This window comes from Podarcis melisellensis (genome assembly GCF_964234715.1).
Source record: "Podarcis melisellensis genome assembly, chromosome: 6".
NCBI lineage: Eukaryota > Metazoa > Chordata > Lepidosauria > Squamata > Lacertidae > Podarcis > Podarcis melisellensis.
This window is the reverse complement of record NC_138538.1, coordinates 31,194,480-31,213,772: the sequence shown is the minus strand read 5'-3', so window position 1 is coordinate 31,213,772 and position 19,293 is coordinate 31,194,480. Positions and strand designations below refer to the sequence as shown.

Below are 19,293 nucleotides of genomic sequence, written 5' to 3'. Positions count from 1 at the left end.
CACATGGCTGCTCAAATTCTACTTAGTTATATAAAATGTCTGAGGAGGCGGGAGGTAGGCCTTAAAATTACATACGCTTCAGGTTACAAACTCTGCTAACCCAGAAATAGTGCTTCAGGTTAAGAACTTTGCTTCAGGATAAGAACAGAAATCGGGCTTTGGCAGCGCGGCGGCAGCAGGAGGCCCCATTAGCTAAACTGGTGCTTCAGGTTAAGAACAGTTTCAGGTTAAGAATGGATCTCCAGAACGAATTAAGTACTTAACCTGAGGTACCACTGTATATTTGTGGTGTTCTGCCACTGGTTACTGTTTGGCAATGTGCCAGAGATCTAATAAATTTGGTCTTTGTTACTATTGCTGACCAATTCCTGATGTTAATCTGGAATATTTTAAACACTATTTGTTAATGGGGGTTGTGGGAGGAGAAAACTACATTTCTGATCAGATCCACTTTTGTAAACGCATCATGCTATTGGTGTATATTTATAGTTCCACATTTCACAGAGCTATGATGTGATGGTGTGGGTACAGTCTGAGTTCCCTGTTTATAATTTTCTGTCATTTCCTAAAGCAGGCAAGGCCTTTTTTAATATGTCACTTTCCAGTCACATGCTGTTCCTGGCACAAAAAGAAAAAAGCTTAAGACTCCCGAAAATAGGTCATGCTCTTATTTGCCCAAGCTTCAGTGGAGACATGGAACAGAATGGGTTTGATGTATGTTTAGCCTTGTATGTTTGGCCTTGACTACCAGTAACAGACGTTTTTCAGAAAGCTATGTGGAGTTCATGATTGCAGTAATTTTCTAGGCATCTTTATTTTTCCTTTAGCTTATTTTATGGGGAGAGATACTTCTCTGTCACAGGGAGCATTGATGCCTTCATAGGAAATACTTTGGCAAAACAGTCTGCCTAGATTAAATTGGCATATACTGCAGGATCTTGTTCTTAAACCTTGCAGATTAAAGAGGCATGACATCCCTAAATTACTTTATATGGCAATACACTTGTCAATACAGCGGTACCTCAGGTTACAGACTCTGCTAACCCAGAAATAGTACCTCGGGTTAAGAACTTTGCTTCAGAGTCCAGCAGAGATAAACACAGACAGCTAGGCTGGAGTTGTGAGCACTAAAAGCTACTGTATTAAGCATTATGCAGACCAAAGGAAAAACATGTCTCCTCTCTCTCGCTCGTCTTCCTCAGAGAGAAGTCAGAAGTGAAAGCAAAAAGAAAAGGAAACAGTACAGTAAACACCCGTTCCGCTGATTCCAACAATTGGTGCTGGAATGCATAACACAGACATGTGATGAGCCAATCCTACACACTATCTGCACGGAGAAAGGAATAGAAATCCAACACTGAGTAGGTGGGTCCTAAGCAAAAAAAAAAGGTGGGGTCAGAGCAAAAGGGAAGCCAGCCAACCGCTTCTCTCAATAACTGCTGGCCACTGCCCTATGTGGTGAGCTGCATGAGCCTCTTTGAGAAGAATCTTCTAGTTCTGACCTGGTTCAGCCCAGGCTTCCCATTAGACTCTTTCCAGCCTAAGAGGAGCCAAAGGACTTCTTTTTCCAGTTGGATTAGCTCATGGGAAGCCCTGCTTGTGACCTATAGGCATCAAGTTGGCCACAGTAAGGCCACTTTTATGTTCCTTCTTGAACAAGGCCTACCAGAGCTCTAGCATGTCCTGTATTTCTCACCATGCTGCTCTAGCAGAGTACTGCTGTCTTGTGGTTTGATCTCTGATGCTGATTTTTCTTCAGCATTCTTTACTTTGTTTTCCAGCTCAGCCACTTGATCACTTTTGGATCCTGGTAAGTCATCTGACACTGGACTCTTGTTTCTGGCTTTTGATATTCTCCAGACTGCTGCCCATTGGCATACTCTGACACCCTTGCCTTGGCCCCTGCTCACCACCACCACTCCAGCCCTATTTGAGGCCAGTGTGGTATAGTGGTTAAGAGCGGTGGACTCGTAATCTGGTGAACCGGGTTCGTGTCTCTGCTCCTCCACATGCAGCTGCTGGGTGACCTTGGTCTAGCCACACTTCTCTGAAGTCTCTCAGCCTCACTCACCTCACAGAGTGTTTGTTGTGGGGGAGGAAGGGAAAGGAGATTGTTAGCTGCTTTGAGACTCCTTAGGATAGTGATAAAGCGGGATATCAAATACAAACTCTATGAAACTAGGCCACATGTTGCAAGCTGCCCACCCTGTCCTAGGGCCTATGTTTGTAATAATAATAATTGTACCCCGCCCATCTGACTGGGCTTCCCCAGCCACTCTGGGCGGCTTCCAACAAAGATTAAAAAGACACTAAAACACCAGTCATTAAAAACCTTCCTAAACAGGGCTGCCTTCAGATGTCTTCTAAACGCCAGATAGTTGTTTATCTCTTTGACATCTGATGAGAGGGCATCCCACAGTGCAGGCACCACTACCAAGAAAGCCCTCTGCCTGGTTCCCTGTAACTTGGCTTCTCACAGTGAGGGAACTACCAGAAGGCCCTCAGCACTGGATATCAGTGTCCAAGCAGAACGATGGGGGTGGAGATGCTCCTTCAGGTATACCGGGCCGAGGCCATTTAGGGCTTTAAAGGTCAACACCAACACTATGAATGGTGACTTCCGGGTCGGCGCCATCGCCGAATGGCGGGCTCCTTCCGAGCTCCGGAGGGAGCCTGCTCGGCAGGGGCTGGGTCCTACCGCACCGGCGATGCGGGGACCCTCAAAAACCACGGCCAGAGTGAGGCCGTGGACATGGAGACTCGGCTGGCACCGTTAGCGCCATCCCGGCTCGTGAAGAGCCTTTTTAAAGGCTACGGATCGGGCGCCGGGGAGAAGCGTGGTGCTTTGAGTTCTCTGCTATCCCTGCCGAGCGCAGCCGCAAGCCATCCGGCGGAGAGCGCTGGCTTCTTCTATTGAAAATCTGGACCTAAAAGAACCCGTGAGTAATTGGACTATGGATTAAAAAAAAGAGGGATAAATTTTTAAAAATCTGGAGCGAACGGGGGAGGTGGAAAAAAGGAAGTCAGCCTACCCCTCAATTGTAGAAGAGCTAAAACAAAGGATTTAACGACTAAGATCGAGCGTATCTTTATCTTCATGAATTGGCAACTTTGCGAGGGAAAATTATAAGTCTGTGCTGGAGGAGAAAAGTGGAATTTGTATCAAAAAAAAAACAACCCCCCCCCCGAATCCCTGGAGCGATCCGTGAAACTACCTGGGAAAGAGCATCGGGAGTTTTGACAGCTGTCAAAGGCTGTCAAAATGGAAGAATAAAGCAGGGACTTCGTTTTGAGGACTTTGCCGGTTAAATTGTATATAAATTGTTTCAAATAAGGATTTATAAACTAGTTGGACTAATGGATTTGATTTGGAAGGGAACTCAGTTACTGCGATCCACCTAGAGGAGCTGAGCGACACTGCATGTGTTTTTTTCAGGAAACCTGAACAGTTGTAACTTTTAATCTCCTGGGAACTGCAGAAATGGAACATTGTTTTGTCTACAGAGGGCTACAAACTACAGGAAACAATGGACTTTTCAGTTGGAAAACGAAAGGGACATGACGCTTTGCTTCTGAACAACAAGCCTCTGCAGAAAATAAGAAGGTCATGGAAAAAGAACATTTTTGCGGGAAAATAGGGAAATAGAAGGAAGAGAGAGAATGACAAGAATATGGAAACATCATGAACTGGACAGAGTTGGGAACATTTGGGACATTCAGATTTGACAAGCTTATGGAAATTAAATGGGAGTTTTTTACTCCTGGATAGAAAAATCTGGAGAGAAAAAATGGGCCCCTTTTTGAGACAGACTCCTTCCAAGATTGGACATTTGTAATTAAATATGACTGGCAAACTACTAGAGGGATATGGATGAAGCGGGTAGGAACTTCAGGAAGACATTAGGATGAAGGGATAGAAGGAACACAACAGAGAAAGGGGGGAGGGAAATTTGGAATCCAAAGGTTGTAAAATTATTTTCTATCTTTATATCTTTTTTTCTTTCTTTATAAAATTTTGAAAGGGGGAACTCGTGGAAGGGAAAAAATCGATCTTAGGGGATGGGAATTTGGAAAAATTGGGTTATTGATGCTAAGTGAGTTATGGGATAAAAACTTGTTGAACTTAATTGCTTATTCGGAAGATTTGGAACACAACTGGGGGTGGGAAGGGGAAGTCCTGGTTTTGGTTTTGGAAGAAAGTGTATGAATTGGATCTAATTTGTTTTTAATTTGGAAAACTTTAATAAAAATTATATTAAAAAAAAAAACACCAACACTATGAATTGTGCTCGGAAATGAACTGGGAGCCAATATAGCTCTTTCAAGACCGGAGTTATGTGGTCTCAGTGGCCGCTCATAGTCACCAGTCTGGCTGCTGCATTCTGGATTAGCTGTAGATTCCGGGTCACCTTCAAAGGTAGCCCCACGTAGAGCGTGTTGCAGTAGTCCAAGCGGGAGATAACTAGAGCATGCACCACTCTGGTGAGACAGTCTGCGGGCAGGTAGGGTCTCTACCTGCATACCAGATGGAGCTGGTAGACAGCTGCTCTGGACACATAATTGACCTGTGCCTCCAAAATGACTCCCAGGCTGAGCACCTGGTCCTTCAGGGGCACAGTTGCCCCATTCAGGAACAGGGAGTCCTCCACACCCGCCTGCCTCTTGTCCCCCCAAAATAGTACTTCTGTCTTGTCAGGATTCAACCTCAATCTGTTAGCCGCCATCCATCCTCCAACCACCTCCAGACACTCACAGGACCTTCACTGCCTTCACTGGTTCCAATTTGAAAGAGGCATAGCACTGGGTATCATCCACATACTGATAGTAGTATGTAGTAACAGTGTAGATTTCAGCACATCTACACAGAAGTATGTGCCACCATGTGGGGTTCCTCCCAGGGAAAGGTGTATAGTGGTGATCCTTACAGCTTCAAAATCTGGCTAAAGCTGAAGCAAACCTGAAGCCCAATTATTACTTCCAAAAAGTAATGGCTGTTGTTTTAGAAACATTGATACTTTTAAAAACACACAAATACTCACACTGGAGGCCCTTTTGGACATTGTTTTGTGTTGGTTTTTATAACTGTTTACAGAGTGCTACCAAAAGCATGATAGGACTTCCTTCCTGTGTTGATCATTTCCCGACAAGTCTTTTTTTGCCGCTGTTGCTTCTTGTTCCATGACCCATGTGGTCTGGTTTCTTGTCGCCCACATTAATTCAAGAGAGTTTCGTGCCGTGGTGATAGATGGCTGCAACTAGGTTCCTTTGAAGGTCTGGAATCCCAGACCAGCATATTAAACATTGGTCGTCAGAGCTTAACAAAGAAACTGAATTTGAACTAGAAGGGGGAAGGAAAGGAAACTGCAAACTTAATCCTTCTTGCCATACAAATGACTAAAGCAGGGTTGGTGAACCTGTGAGCCTCCTTTTTTTTATCCTCTTACTCCAAGGAGTGCAGGGATCCAGAACTGGCCTCCACAGTCACTGATGGACTCACTGTTAAAACCGTGTTTATGGAAGACAATCTTACTCGGCTATGAGTGATCGCCAAACAAGAAGAAGATGATATTTCCACATTGCTCCCCACAACAATAACCCTCTGGAGTCCATTAGCCAGAGTGACTGGCCCAAGGGCACCACATGAGCTCTGTGACTGAGAAGAAATGTGAAGCTGGGTCACCCTTGCCTAAGTAAAACACTTTAGCCATTACTTCACGCTGGCTCTCTTTTTGCTTCTCTGCACTTGCTGTCTACCTCTTAATGCATCCAGACCTTTTAATACATTGGGGGGGGGAGGGATCCAGCACCCAGTTAAGCTCTAGTACAGTGGTTCTCAACCTGTGGGTCCTCATATGTTGTTGGACTACAACTCCCATCATACCTGGGCTCTGGCCTTGCTAGCTAGGGGTGATGGGAGTTGTAGTTCAACAACATCTGGGGACCCACAGGTTGAGAAAGGCTGCTCTAGTACAAGGCCAGAAGCCAGTTTTGGCTCTTGATCCTCATTCAGTGGGACTACATCAGTTTACAGAGGGGAATGAGAAATCCTCTCATCTTCATGTGAGTGTATGCATTGAATTATGCAGCATACATGTTTCATTAATGCACATCTGAAGCTGCAGCAGCCTTAAAGAAAAAAGAGGAGGAGAGAAATGAGTGGCCAAAAAATAATTTCAGCTGCCTTAAACTGAAGACAGCGTGCCTAAAGTGCTGCCTGTAGAAACTGTTGAATTGGCGCAGTGCAATCAACCTCCTCAGAAAGCAATGCAAGCAGACAAACTCTGACCACAAGCCGTCTTGTGATCCACAATCAGCTATTAGGGGACCAACTACCAGCTCAGCTGTGATTGGGCCAGAGCAATGGTTTCTGCTAGAGGTTAATATGGGTGTTAACATCAGTGGTGGAGCTTCAAGCTCCAGAGAAGGGGGAGGAGAGCAGGCAGGTGCGTGGCTGGTGTGCATCCCCGGGGGCATAGAACACTACCTGCAGGGGTGTGTCATGCGTCCTGGTGGTGTGGTGTGCTGCCTGCAGGGCATGGCGCCCAGCATGGGTGGGGGGGGCAGCTATGATGGTACCCCACCGGGATTGTGCCACCAGGGGCGGTGTGCTCCCCCCACACCCCTGTTCCTCCACCAGTGGTTAACACCAGTCTCAATAGTATGTCTTGCCATGGCTCATGGCTCTTTGGTTGGTTGTGAAGTCTCTGGATGCTATCTATGTTTGGGTTTGCAGACTTTGAAGGTGCCAGGGAGGTATCATTGCACTGTGCAACAATTACAGATGATGGTTCTAGATAAAACTTATCCAATCCTTTTAGAAGTTAAAAGCTGAGGTCCTGTTGAGGTGCAAAGTCTGAAATGAAAGCTGTTAATTGCCATTCCGTATGATAGATGGTGAAAGCGCAAGGGAAACTTATGCCACAGCTGATGACTCAGTGCTATGTGGGAAAAGGCATGTGTAGGTAGGTTGTGTGCCTAGCAAAACTGGTCTGGCCTGATCAGAAACAGATGCTCTTCATTTCTAAATTAATTTGTTCCCAGGAGGCTATTTGGCAGAATGAGTTTTCTAAAATTCCATGTGCATTGTGGCAATTGAATGCCCTTACTTGCAAATTTATTTAAGCCCCCAAGTGGACAGAGAGAATACTTTTGATGTTTGGTCTCAGATAACTGGGTTCCATTCATACAAACAATCAATCAGCTACTTGGTAGCTGGTTGAAATTCCTGCATGAAGGCTGCTCTGCTTAACAAGTATTTTATTTTCTGATGGTTGCTGGATAAATCAGCTACTTGCCATGACAAAGTCAATGCAAACAGTCTCTTATGATGTGTAGAGATATGGTGCAGTTACTTGGTAATTTAACTGGCTACAAACAAAAGACTTCTCCCATGTAAAGCACCATACATGTAAAGTCACAATTTTAAGTAGCCACAAAACGCGTGTTTTCTTAGTTGTGAAAAGGTACATCTCAATCTTTCTGTATTGCAGAATGTTTGTGGAATACTATGTGAGATCTGGCCTCTTTTTTTATGTACGCAGCACAGGGGTTTGCAGAAGGGAGATACCCGGTTACTGGAGTTAATTGCTATCTCACAGCCTTCTCCAAATTGGTGTATTCCAGATGTTTTGAACCACAGCTCCCATCAACTGTGCTGGCTGGCCCCATGTAAAACTTTCACCTCCTGGTTTTAACAGAACAGGCTGTTGTGGAAAGTACACATGCAACCCTGGCTGCTCTTTTCTGGTTAATTGGCAAACCTACATTGCGTATGTCATGTCTGTTTTCTCTACAATAACTACCAACCCCCCTTGCCAATAAATAAATAAATAGAAATGCAATACATATTAAAAACTAATATTTATAGTGCAGCATTTAAGATGTTGAGGTTATTTATTTGCCACACTTATACACCTTTCCGCCAAAGCAGAACAAGCATTATGGGAATCATAGAATGAGAAAGGGAAATAAATTCCTTGAATCACATAGCCAGAAAATAAGTTCCAGACATTCAAAAACTTTCCTAAGAGATAACCTATCCCTCTCTTAAGCAGAGGCCACTTTAAGGGGAAGATTATTTGAGCTGTTACAAGAGCAATATCAGAACAGAAATATAGATGTGTTTGCATAGCTTGTTGCAGATGGCAGGAGCTTTAAAGAGAATCTTGTGTCCTGCCAGGGTGGATACATATCTGGCTGCCGATAAAAACTCCCTCCACAAATCCAAGTGCTGATAAAAGCATGTGAAAGAGGATGTCCTCTGTATGTGTGGCTTGTTTTATTCATAGATGTTTGTTTCTTATTGCCATTGAATATTCTTTCTTCCCCAATCTGAGGCTGCTGTGTTTGAGTGTGAGAGACAGAGAGCAAACTCTCACTGCCTAACATCCCATCCCATTTGTCACTCAGCTTGCTTTGCGCTGGCCTGTATTCCGAAGCAAACTTTTTGTGTCCTATCGTTTGACCATTAGAGGCAAATGCATCCTGTTTTATATGTTGCCATCTAGTGGAACATGTGAATAGGAACAGATCTGGTATATGAGGAGTTTATATGATGAGTTGGCTAGTTTGCCAGAAATCGTCATTTTACTATAAACATTACAAATGGTTTCCTGTGGATTCTTGTTGCCTGGCCGTTGCTAATCCGAAATCTGCAAAGAAATCAAGATTGGATTATATTCGTTTTGGTTTCAGATTCCATGCACCCTACTTCTAAGAATAAATTCATCCTCCTAGGATGGATCTTATGTAGTAGACAAAATAGCACCATTCACACATGAGTGTGAGATTATGAGTAGGCATGTAGGCTTGGGGGAACCAATATCTATATCTATATCTATATAAAATAATTACACCATTTTACTCTGAATACCCAGCATCCTTCCAGGATTTGGTCTGAAGGCATATGGCACAGCCTCTTTGGGAATCTTTTGCATATCTCAGTCTGGTGAGATCTAACTCTGACCTGGATAGGAGACTGCCTGCGAATCCCATTACGTTGCTGCGATTTCTGTAATGGAAGAAAGGTGGGATAGAAATGAAATAAAATAATGCCAGACATTCACTGGCCTTCCTTTTGGCCCTATTTGCGTGCTTTAACTTGGATGGAATGTGTCCTTGAGCTGTGATAATGCCTCTTGCATGCGTAGATGGCAAGATTTGCCTGCCCATGAGGTAGACTGAAGCAGCCGCCTCGGGCGACGAAATCCTGTGGGTGGCATCACTGCAAACTCCTTGCCTACCACCTCACAAGATCTCACCAGAAGACACTGCCACTTAACCTCAGTAAGCATGACCTTGACAAGAGGTGGCATTTTTCTGTTTCGCCTCAGGCAGCAAAATGGGAAAGGTGGAGAGATGTATGTAAAGATACCATTGATTTTTTAGTGGTTGGCATTTAGCCTTTTGTGTAAAGTTAAGAGTTGCATCCATTGCTCTGCCCCCTTTTACTTATGTCCCCCATCCTGGTCTAAGCATACAGAACAGAGTGAAGAAGTCTGGCTAGAATTTGAAGGCCATGTCTGGTCCACTATATATGAGTTGTAGGGAACCAGTCAGTGGGGGAAGTGGATTATCAATAATATGTTGGCCATTTCTGTTTGCTGTTTTTTTATTGCAGGAGGAGATTGCCTTGGAATTATTCACGCCTTGGAGTCAGCTGGGAAGATGTTTGCAAGAGAGCTAAAACAGAATTTCTCAAGATGTCAATGGCTGTTGAAATTTTAAAAATCCGCTTTGATTTTGAAATTTTATTTCAAAATGTGAGTGCTTTAGACTGTGGGGTGCATGCTTTTTTTTTACTGGCAATGCAGACAATGTTTCTTGATTGGTTCCTGAATCCCACCTTACCCCTTTCAAGAGTGGCCAATTGCCAAAGAAGACAGGGCTACAAACAATTGAGTAAAAGAGGGTCTTTCAGGAAGTGTGACTAGCATGTGCTGAATTGACCTTGCTATTTGTCACTATTTTGCTTTGTTGCTCTTTTACAGTTATGGATTATTTCTGCTGCTTTTTCTGCAGCTTTCCTATTGTTTTTAGATGTTCTATGGTGGTTTTGTATTTTTATTAAATATGATTCTGTATTTGTCTAATGGAAGTTGCCTTGTCAGGATCCTAGTCCTAAAAGACAGCCTAAAATATCTTAACTAATAAATATTGAATGCCAAATACCAAGTAGCATTAAATATTGTATACAGAAGTGCTGAGCATTGGATATCAGTATAAGGTCTACAGAGGAGGAATAGGATTTTAAGGCTGTGGGTTTATTTGTTTTTAATGCAGGCACATATATTTGACCTTTATCATGATCATACAAAAGCCTTCTTAGCATAATGCATTTGATGAAAGCTTTCTTTACATCTGTTTAATTCTGTGCATTCTCACTTGGAAATAAGCCACACTGAAATCATTAGCATTCGCTTCTGAGCTTCTGTGGTTAGAATTGTGCTGTTACCTGGGCCTTACTTTCGGGCATAATGGCCCTTACTTTTGAGTAAACATACAAAGGATTGTGCTCCACTGTAGCTTTTAATACACACATGCCCTTTTTGCTAATTTTTTATTTATCCATCATAAAACAATCACTCCCTGATTCTGTAGACACAGCAACTAACTTAGATTACAGCTGTGCTGAATTTCACCCACAGAGTGTACTGGGAGGTGGGGCAACGCCTTGCTTTCCGTAACTCAGTAACTTCCTCGTGAAGATGACCCGCGTGGCTAAAAGGCCCACGCTTAAGAGCTGGCAAACCCGCCCCCGCAGTGTGGAAACGACGTCCCCTCGAAATTCAGGGTGGCGCTGTAAGTTAAAAGACCTGATCCCATGTGGCTCGACGGCGAAGACTCCCCTTAAGCTGCTGCTACGCTGGAGAAGTTGCCTAGCGCATACTTAGAGAAGGGCGCGGGGCAATGGAGAAGTCGGGATAATAGAGGGGGCGGTGTCAGGACCGCGGAGAAAGAGGAGTGATGGCTGCAAGGTTGGACGGCGGGGTGGGGGGGGGTGGGGAGGAGGAGGAGCAGGCTGGCCCAGAAATGCGGGAGCGAATACACGTGTGCTACGTGCAGCTCCCGCTGCTCCCCTGGGTCCTAGAGAGTTCCTCAATGGGGAGCCACCTCCGTGGGGTGCGGTGGGGTGGCTGCCTTGTCGATCGGCTCTTTGGCTCCACCATCCCTCTTTGCTGGATCGACCCCCGAGGGGAGCCTCATGCCCCCCCCCCCGCCAGCCCAACACGCCCTCCCTCCCTTTGGTAATAATGCTCGATGTGTTTCTTCACCAATGGAGGCGCTTCCTTCGACTCCCCTCGCCGGCCTCCATAAGGCAGACCCCTGGCAGATGCGGAGGGGGTGGGGAGGGGGCCTGGCTGCGTCCGGGGTGGGTTGCGCCTCCCTTGGAGAAGCTGACACCAGAGGGGGCTTGCCCCTTCCCTTTGTCCTGTTCAGCGGCCTCGACGGGGGCAGTGGCCGGAGTAGGGGCCCGAGGGGGTGTCTGTTTGCTAACCTGCACGCCTTTAGGGCTGCTCACACCCAGGATCACCCGGCACGAACCCCAACTTCCTCACCCTCTCCCAGTAATGAAATTGGGGGTGCGGAGGCGGGATTAGAGTAGCATGGAAGACTACACGGGGGGGGGGCGATACTCATCCGGAGGGTTGGGACAGCTGCTGCAGAATTGCTGGAAGTGATACAGGGGTAGGTGTGGAGTAGCTTTGTGCAATACTAAAGGAGGGAGGCATAACTACTAAGGAGTTCAGGCTGGGAAGAGATTACAATGGGCGTCTCCAGATTTGGGGTGTGTGTGTTGGGGTACTATTGAGAAGATGGCTTGATCTGTTTTCTCTTTAAGTAAAGCCCCCGCCGGCCGCCCCCCACCTCTGAGGACACACTGTGGGTGCTGAAGGAGGAGGTCTGGAGCGGACCCCTTCAGCAACCTTTGTCAGTGGCTCCATTTGGGGATGGGGGGGCGAGAAGAGGAGGAACCTCTTTTGTGCACAACTTTTGGAACAGTTCCAATATCTCCCCCACCCCCTTGGAAGGGAGCCCGGTCTTTGCTGGAAGCGAAGGGGTTCTGCTGGGGAGGGAAGGATTATAAAACGGGGGGCGGGGGTGACGGTGTCAGTTCAGCTCATGGAGAAGGTATGGGGCGGGGAGGGGAAAGATTGTGGCCCGGTGTGGGGAGAGGAGCAGCGACAAAGCTACCCTTTTTTGGGGGGGGGGAGCCCCAGCAGGGAGAACAGATCAGTGGGCGGAGCACTGTTAACAACTGCCAGCTCCCCAGTAGATCACCGCCCCTCCCCCTGAAGCGTGGCACCGTTTATCAAAATAGCTTAGACGTTAAGGCTGCAGCCTTACGCTGGAGAATAAATGCTATTGAGCTCAGTGGGGCCTACTTCTAAGTAAACCCGTGGTAGGATTGTACGATAGTTGCGCCGAGCAATGCCCCCCCCCGCCCCCTTCCTCCCATCCAACCATCAATTCCCATTGTCCTGGGGACTCCAGTGATCTGCCTACAGTCCCCTCTGAACCAAGGGGCCTCCACGTCTTGTATGAGAGCTAGGAAGCGACGGGGATAGCAGCGTTACAGTGCGGTTCCCCCCCCCCTTTGCCCCACGCACTGCTTTGCACTGGAAAGGGAAGGCTTTCCCACTGCACAGAGCCAGGCGCAGACAATGAAACAGCTCGGCCTCCCTCCCCCTCTGACGTCCCCCCAAGCCCTGGCCTATCCCAGAGAATAGAGAGGCTCTTTAAAAAAAGAAGTGCCGGCACTGAGGTGGCTGTCAGCTGTGAAGGATCCCTCCGCACATGTAAACATAGATCATAAAGGCGAAGAAGGTGGATTAGAGAGTAGAGACCCATGTGGTTGGCGTTCTCTGCATGGAGCTCATTAGCTTAGAGGCCTCTAGTGATCCCCTGTTGCTGGCGAAACTGAAGGGAATCTGTCATTGCAGCAGTCACGTTGTACTCCCCACCCCCACGCCACAAAGACAAATCCTAAAGTTTTGCACAACAGGACTAAACGGGGAGATTGTGCCAATCCTGCGGTACTCCTGCTTTACTTGATTTAATAAGAAGTTTGGCAAAAGGCCTCTTATCTTTTGGTTGAGGAGCCATTAACTTACACAGAACATAATATTTTAGGGATAAAATAATTCTTGTGGTTTAATACTGGAGTCCTCTCTCTCTCTCTCTCTCTCTCTCTCACACACACACACACACACTTGGGATAGATTATATGTATCCTCATTTCATTCCTCATTAGTTCTAAATTTAAAACAGCAGTATTACTCTGAAGGAAATGGACTAAAGATTGCAGTCTTGTAACAAAATGCATGGTACTAAAAAATGATCCATGCCTACTTGAAAGGCCACCCACAATTTATATCATGTGATGTTGACTATGGTGATCAAATGTATAATCTGTGCATGACTTAAAATGTACAAGCCACACAATAAACTTCCCTCAGTGCACATGGTATCCTCCCCCACCCCACTATTAGAGCTAAAATGCAAGCATAAATGTATATGCCCAGAAGGAAGTCCTACTGAGTTAAATGGGGATTACTCCCAAGTAAATAAGTTATAATTGCAGCCTTAAGCATTCTCTTGGAATCAATACAAAACCACCTGATTTTGATCATTGCTTTAGACAGAACTTCCCAAATTTTTCATGTTGGTGATACACTTCTTAGACATGCATCATTTCGAGAAACAGTGATCCAGTTTTCCTAGCAAACCTGAGGTTAAACTAACCCCTTTCTAGCCCAAGCAGAAGCACTGGGAGTGTTTGTGCGGACACACCTACACACTGCAGCCAACACACTAACGTTTTGCAACACACAATTTGGAAAGCTCTGGCTTTAGAAGTCAAGATCAAGAAATAATTGGGTTATGGGAAGTTACAAAACTAAACAAATAACTGAAGTTGGTGGGCTTTACCCATAAGCCTACATACAATATACGTAATCAGGCTGTTATTTGGTTTAATTTGAAAAAAGCAAAGGTAATATTAGAAATGCATGAGAAATAAATAAAACTAATGTGAGAGAAAACATACTGCTAACCCTATTGGCTCAATCTCCATTTTGAATTAGGAATGGTTTGCACATAAAGAAACCAAAATTCTATCTATGAAACAGTATAAAGTATGAATATAAAGCAAACCCAAACTCAGTTTTAAATGTCAGACTATTATTTGTTTCATGTACTGTACCTTGCTGAGACACATTAATATATTTTTGACAATGAAGTATTTTTAAAACAATGCATGGCTAAATAAAACCACAGAGTCCTAATCTTCCTTGCATGTGCCTTATTCTCTTATAGAATTAACTACTGCATCTGAAAACATGTGGCTTTGTTGTAAGTTTATTAAAAAAAGGTAAGAATCCTGCCTAATGAAGCATATTTAAACATGTGAAGCATATTTAGGCATATTTAAGTGATTCAACAATAGCACATTTAAAACATTTAAAGTTTTTCAGAATTATGTAATTGCCAATCATTTGGCAGTATCAATGTGAGAATACAGCATCCTTATACAAAATGTGATTTTCATCCCACCATATGTGAAACAAACTTATTTTAAATGCAGAAATATGTTGTGCTTTGTTTTAAAGGTGCCTCGGGCTGGCAAAATTAAAGCTACTTCACTTAAAACCAGCAAGAAAATATGCTCATAATCAGAATGTCAATCTTTGCACATTTGGGTGTTATCACATAAAAATGGACATTTTCCTGTTATGGACAAACTGTTCTGTCATAATAAGTGCCGAGTAAGTCAGAAACAGATATTTAAAGCACAGCTAGTTGAATAATTTTATTAGTTATTAATTATGGAAAAACGATGAAATTAAGTTTTAGAGTGGAAGGCATGTAATGAAGAAGATTGTTAGGGGTTCCTGGTTTTGTCAGAGAAACAAAATGGAGTGACTATGTTGAGTGTACTGTGTACCCTGAAACAAAATAATGGGTACCCAGACGAAGAACGCGAATTGCAAAGGTGGCTCCTTTTTCCTCAGTCCCGTTTTGTCGGCAAACAGGAGTCCAAATGGACTCCTGGATCTCTGGATCGATCCCTCCAAAACAATGAAAGCCTACCATGGGGCCTGAAGGCCTAACCTCGTAGGGAGAACACGCTCCCTCTTTCCAAAACAGACACATTCCCTTTGGCGGAGGGGGAAAGAAACCCAGCTGAACCAGTCCCGGCTGCAATACTTTCTCTGCTCCTGCTGCAGCCCCATTACTTTTCACGCATATGGGCCCCATGGGCGTAGCCAAGTCGGGCCCTATACTCGGCCGTCCCAGAAGAGGCCTTTCTGCAAAGAGCAGCGAGCACGCCCGCACGCAGGCAACCCGTGTTTTGCGCAAGCTCTTTCGGACGAGAGAGCTGGGCGTCCGCGAGCCAACCCGAACAAAGGGGTGCGGTGGAGAAAAGGGGCTGGCACCCCATGTGGCGTGGGGGAGCGGGCGGGCGGGTCCCTCAGGAGGCACTTTCCATAGGGCCGGGCCTCCTCCTCCTCGGGACTCTTTTTCTCCCCCTCCCCCCCCGCCCTCGCTTTGGCGGAGGCACACGGCCCGTTCCAGCGGCGCTCGGCGACGCTTTGGCTGTTGGGGGATTGTTCGGAACGGCTGCCTGACTCGGCGCTGCCCGTCCTGCCGGCGACCCAGGGCTGACCATGGCCGAGTTCCTGCCGCCGCCCGAGTGCCCCGTCTTCGAGCCCAGCTGGGAGGAGTTCGCCGACCCCTTCGCCTTCATCCACAAGATCCGGCCCATCGCCGAGCAGACCGGGATCTGCAAGGTGCGGCCGCCGCCGGTGAGTGAGCCTGGGCGACCGACCTGTGCGCCGCCTTCACACCCCCCCCAGCAGCGACGCCGCGGACGGCCGAGCAGGAACCGGGGGGGGGGAGAGACTTGCGTGCAGAGAGTCTGGGGGCAACAACAACATCTCTTCCCCCTTCGAGCCTTTTGCCCCCCCCGCCGTCCAAGTTCCTAAAAACTCCCGGTCCCAAGACCCCTGCATGGGGGGGGGGAGGTATCATTTTACACATCCCCACTCAGTAAACTTGTACATTTTCCGTCGGTCCCCCTCCCCCCTTTAAGCTTTAGCGCGTCTCGGGGGGCTTCCATTCGCCCCCCCCCTGCACGCCTTCAAGAGCCCCCCATTTACACCCATTGACCCTTGAATGATGGGCAAGCATTGGGCTTCTGGACGAGCTTTGAGAGAGTCCTCAAAGGCGTCCTTGTCCCCATATGGACTCGCTTTGGAGGCCAGGCTGGCGTTTACCCCACAGAAACGGGGTCATGGGTTGGAGTGCAGAATGGCCCTCTTGTGTCGCTTCAGCCCAGCGGACTTTGGAGGTTTGGCTCCCCGAGGGAGACCCACTCTAATATGGCTGCCAGTGAGCTTTCTGCCTCTCTCTCTCTCGCCTCCCTCCCTCCTTTCCTCTCCCCCTCTCTCGCCCCCATGGCTCTTCTCTCACTTTGGCCCCTGGCTCACTTTCCACTCGGGGAGCTCCCCTCCCGCGGCTCCCCCATCTCCTCTTCCTCCACGACCCAAATAAAGTTGCCTTGTGTGTCTTATCCCGCGGGTTGGGGGGAAAAAAGCAAGAAACGCACACCGTTCACACAATGAGGCACGTTTCTTCAGCTGCTAGTTTTCCAAATCAAACGGGGAAGTTGGTCCCGAAGTGCTTCCTTTGGGATGACTCGTGCTAGGGAAGCTCCCGTGGCAAAAGCCTCTCAAGACCCAGTTGAGGCTTTTGTTTCTCTGCACAGGATCATATTAGCAGCTAGTTAAGTAATAAGAGTGTAGCTTTTAGAGTGAGTGGGGAAGGGGGAGGTGGAAGAAACTTTATTAAGGCTCAAAACCTGCCTTGCAAGCCCACTTTTAAATTGAGGGAACAAGTTTTACCTCATAGACAACTACAGTGAAGAAAGAACACATTATTTATTTATTTTCTAAAGACTTAATGCAGCAGAAGTAGTTGATTTTTTTTTTATGGCTAGAAAGAGGCAGCCATTGTCACCGTTTTACCTTTTTATAGTAGGGTATTTTGAAGCTAAATAAGTGTTTGTTCCACATGGTTTGTCTAACAAAGTTTAAGCATTGTCAAATTCTTGGGGACTGGGCTACTAATATCAAGAGAAATACTTCATAGCAGTCACTGTGTTAAAACCTGAGACAGCTGCTTGGGTGTTGCCCTCCATGTTGGCATTGTGGTTGAGCTAGGACTGTGGATTTTCTTATTTCCATGTTTTCTGTACCCACAAAAAGCTTTTCTGTGGCCACTTCAGTTCCATCTGGGTTAATGTTAATACTGGCACCCATATTTTAAAGTTGGGAATATATAAATAGAAGCCATTGAGTTTTCAGAAATATTTTCTTTCAGAATCCTAGGCAGACATGGCCACCATTTTAGAGTGCGATACATAGTGGGAAGGGTGATAAGTCTTCATCATTACCAGTATAAACAGACACTACAGAGGGCTATAGAAGGGGTTATTTTGAGCCACTAACTCAATTCAGTTTTTAAAAAATTGTTCCTCAGTATAATTTGCTTCAGCTTTATTACCCCAGTTATTTGCACTTCCTTTTAAAAAAGGGTAAACTGTGATTGAGGAAGGATTTGAAGAAACAAAGATTTGTTTGTTACAAGGGGTATACACTACTTTCACTAAAAATAAGGCAATCTTCATTTAGGGAGGTAAATATGGTATTGGTAAATATGGATTCAAACAACTTACATTCTAGTTTAAATACTTGAAATGTTAATTTGGAGCTTAGTATAAATGAGATACTGTATATTGATGAACTTGAGTTCTGCAATGAAACTTGAATTTTATTCATTCTCTGTATCCAGTTACATTTCAGTATGACTTTCAGTCCTAACTGGAAAACATAACTGAAGATTGACCCTTGACTGAAGAAAGTAGCTTGTAGGAACTTTTCTTATTCTACTAGGTGAAATCTTGTCAACCTTTGTTCCTGTTAAATTCCATTTATTTCAGTAAGGTTTGTGTGCAAAGAGTGATTGGTGGGTGGAACTCACATATACACTTAAGTAGGGCAGCCTTTTGATTTGAAAGTAACTCCATTTAATATATGATCTTTTAAAGTTTCTCTTCAGTTTCATTTTTATGTTTTAATTGTACATGTGTATGCATTAAAAAGTCTGTGACTGAACAAGATAAAAACTGCACCTAAGATTGTGTATCATACCTACCTACATGACATCCATTTTAAATCCCTGTGTTTGTAAAATTATTGTTGGTGGTTGGTTGTGGTTTTAGAGCCTTTGAATAGGGTGGAGGTAAAGTGTGTGTGTGTGTTATGTATGTTGTTAATGCTGAGATGGCCTGGCTTGATTGTTTGGTCCCAGTGGTCCTACCAATCAAGATTTACATTTTAGGAAAATAAGTCATGAGACATGCATTTCACAGAAATTACTTCAGGCTTAGGTACATTCTGGAAAGGTAAAGTATTGCCAGGCTGCCCTTTGAGGTGATTTTTTAAGGAAGCACATACTACAGGCCTTTTATCATATGAAAGCATTGTGTCCCGTATGTTTGGTGACACCATATTTATAAAAGGGCCTGCTCATCTCTGAGTGGGTCAGAGCGCACAAAATATTGATGGCCCATGGATTAGTATCTAGACTATAATATGACCCTCAAGGACACAAGTTGGCCATCTCTGTTCCAAAGGATTCTTTGCTGGATGTTTGCCTGTTGTTTTTTTGTCACTTAATTTTGGCAGCACTTGGTAGCAAATAATTGTTTATAGGAGCCTGCTTTCTTGCTTTCAGCTCTACAGAGACAAAATGACATCCCTTTTGTTTCTGTTGCCTTGCTGAAGAGCTTTTTAAAAAGGGGGGGGGGAGGAGCAATGAGAATTGTATGTATGTAATAATCCCTCCAACCCATAACACTAATGCTTTGTTCTGACTCAAGATGCAGTCTGCTGCCATTTTGAATGAGGTACACTCTACCACCATGTTCTTTGAGTGTGTTTCTTTTAAACTTGTTACTCCAACTTTTGTTGGTTATATGAGCAGACAAATATTTTTAAAAGAGGGACATTTGTGAGAATTGTATGTTTTCAAATGAAGGTGTTGAATAATGAAGCACACAAATAATGATGTACAAGACAAAATGCCCATGGAATTTAATGTTGCCAAATAATGCTACTCAATGCTACCTCATATTGGTGTATTTGATGTGACATTAAACTCTGGACCGTAGGTTCCATCTGCTTTTAAACTGAAGATTTTTTTGCACTGGTCTCAGAATACTTAATA

At 45.2% G+C, this 19,293-nt stretch overlaps 1 protein-coding gene and 1 long non-coding RNA gene across 3 annotated transcripts in view; one reads left to right on the top strand and one right to left on the bottom strand.

Moving 5' to 3' along the window:
* Positions 1–8,504: 8,504 nt before the first annotated feature.
* On the bottom strand, positions 8,505–12,779 carry LOC309372568. Its single transcript, XR_014169561.1, has 3 exons — positions 12,612–12,779; positions 8,856–9,010; positions 8,505–8,651 (listed from the first exon to the last, which is right to left on the bottom strand). It is a non-coding gene; the product is annotated as an uncharacterized lncRNA (long non-coding RNA).
* A 2,806-nt stretch (positions 12,780–15,585) lies between these two features.
* Positions 15,586–19,293, top strand: part of KDM5B (lysine demethylase 5B) — a 51,505-nt gene continuing 47,797 nt past the window's right edge. For both annotated transcript variants that reach the window (XM_081914375.1, XM_081914374.1), the window contains exon 1: positions 15,586–15,809. In XM_081914375.1, the coding sequence (XP_081770501.1) occupies positions 15,672–15,809 (138 nt within the window). In that variant the 5' untranslated portion in view covers positions 15,586–15,671. The remainder of the gene's footprint in view (positions 15,810–19,293) is intronic.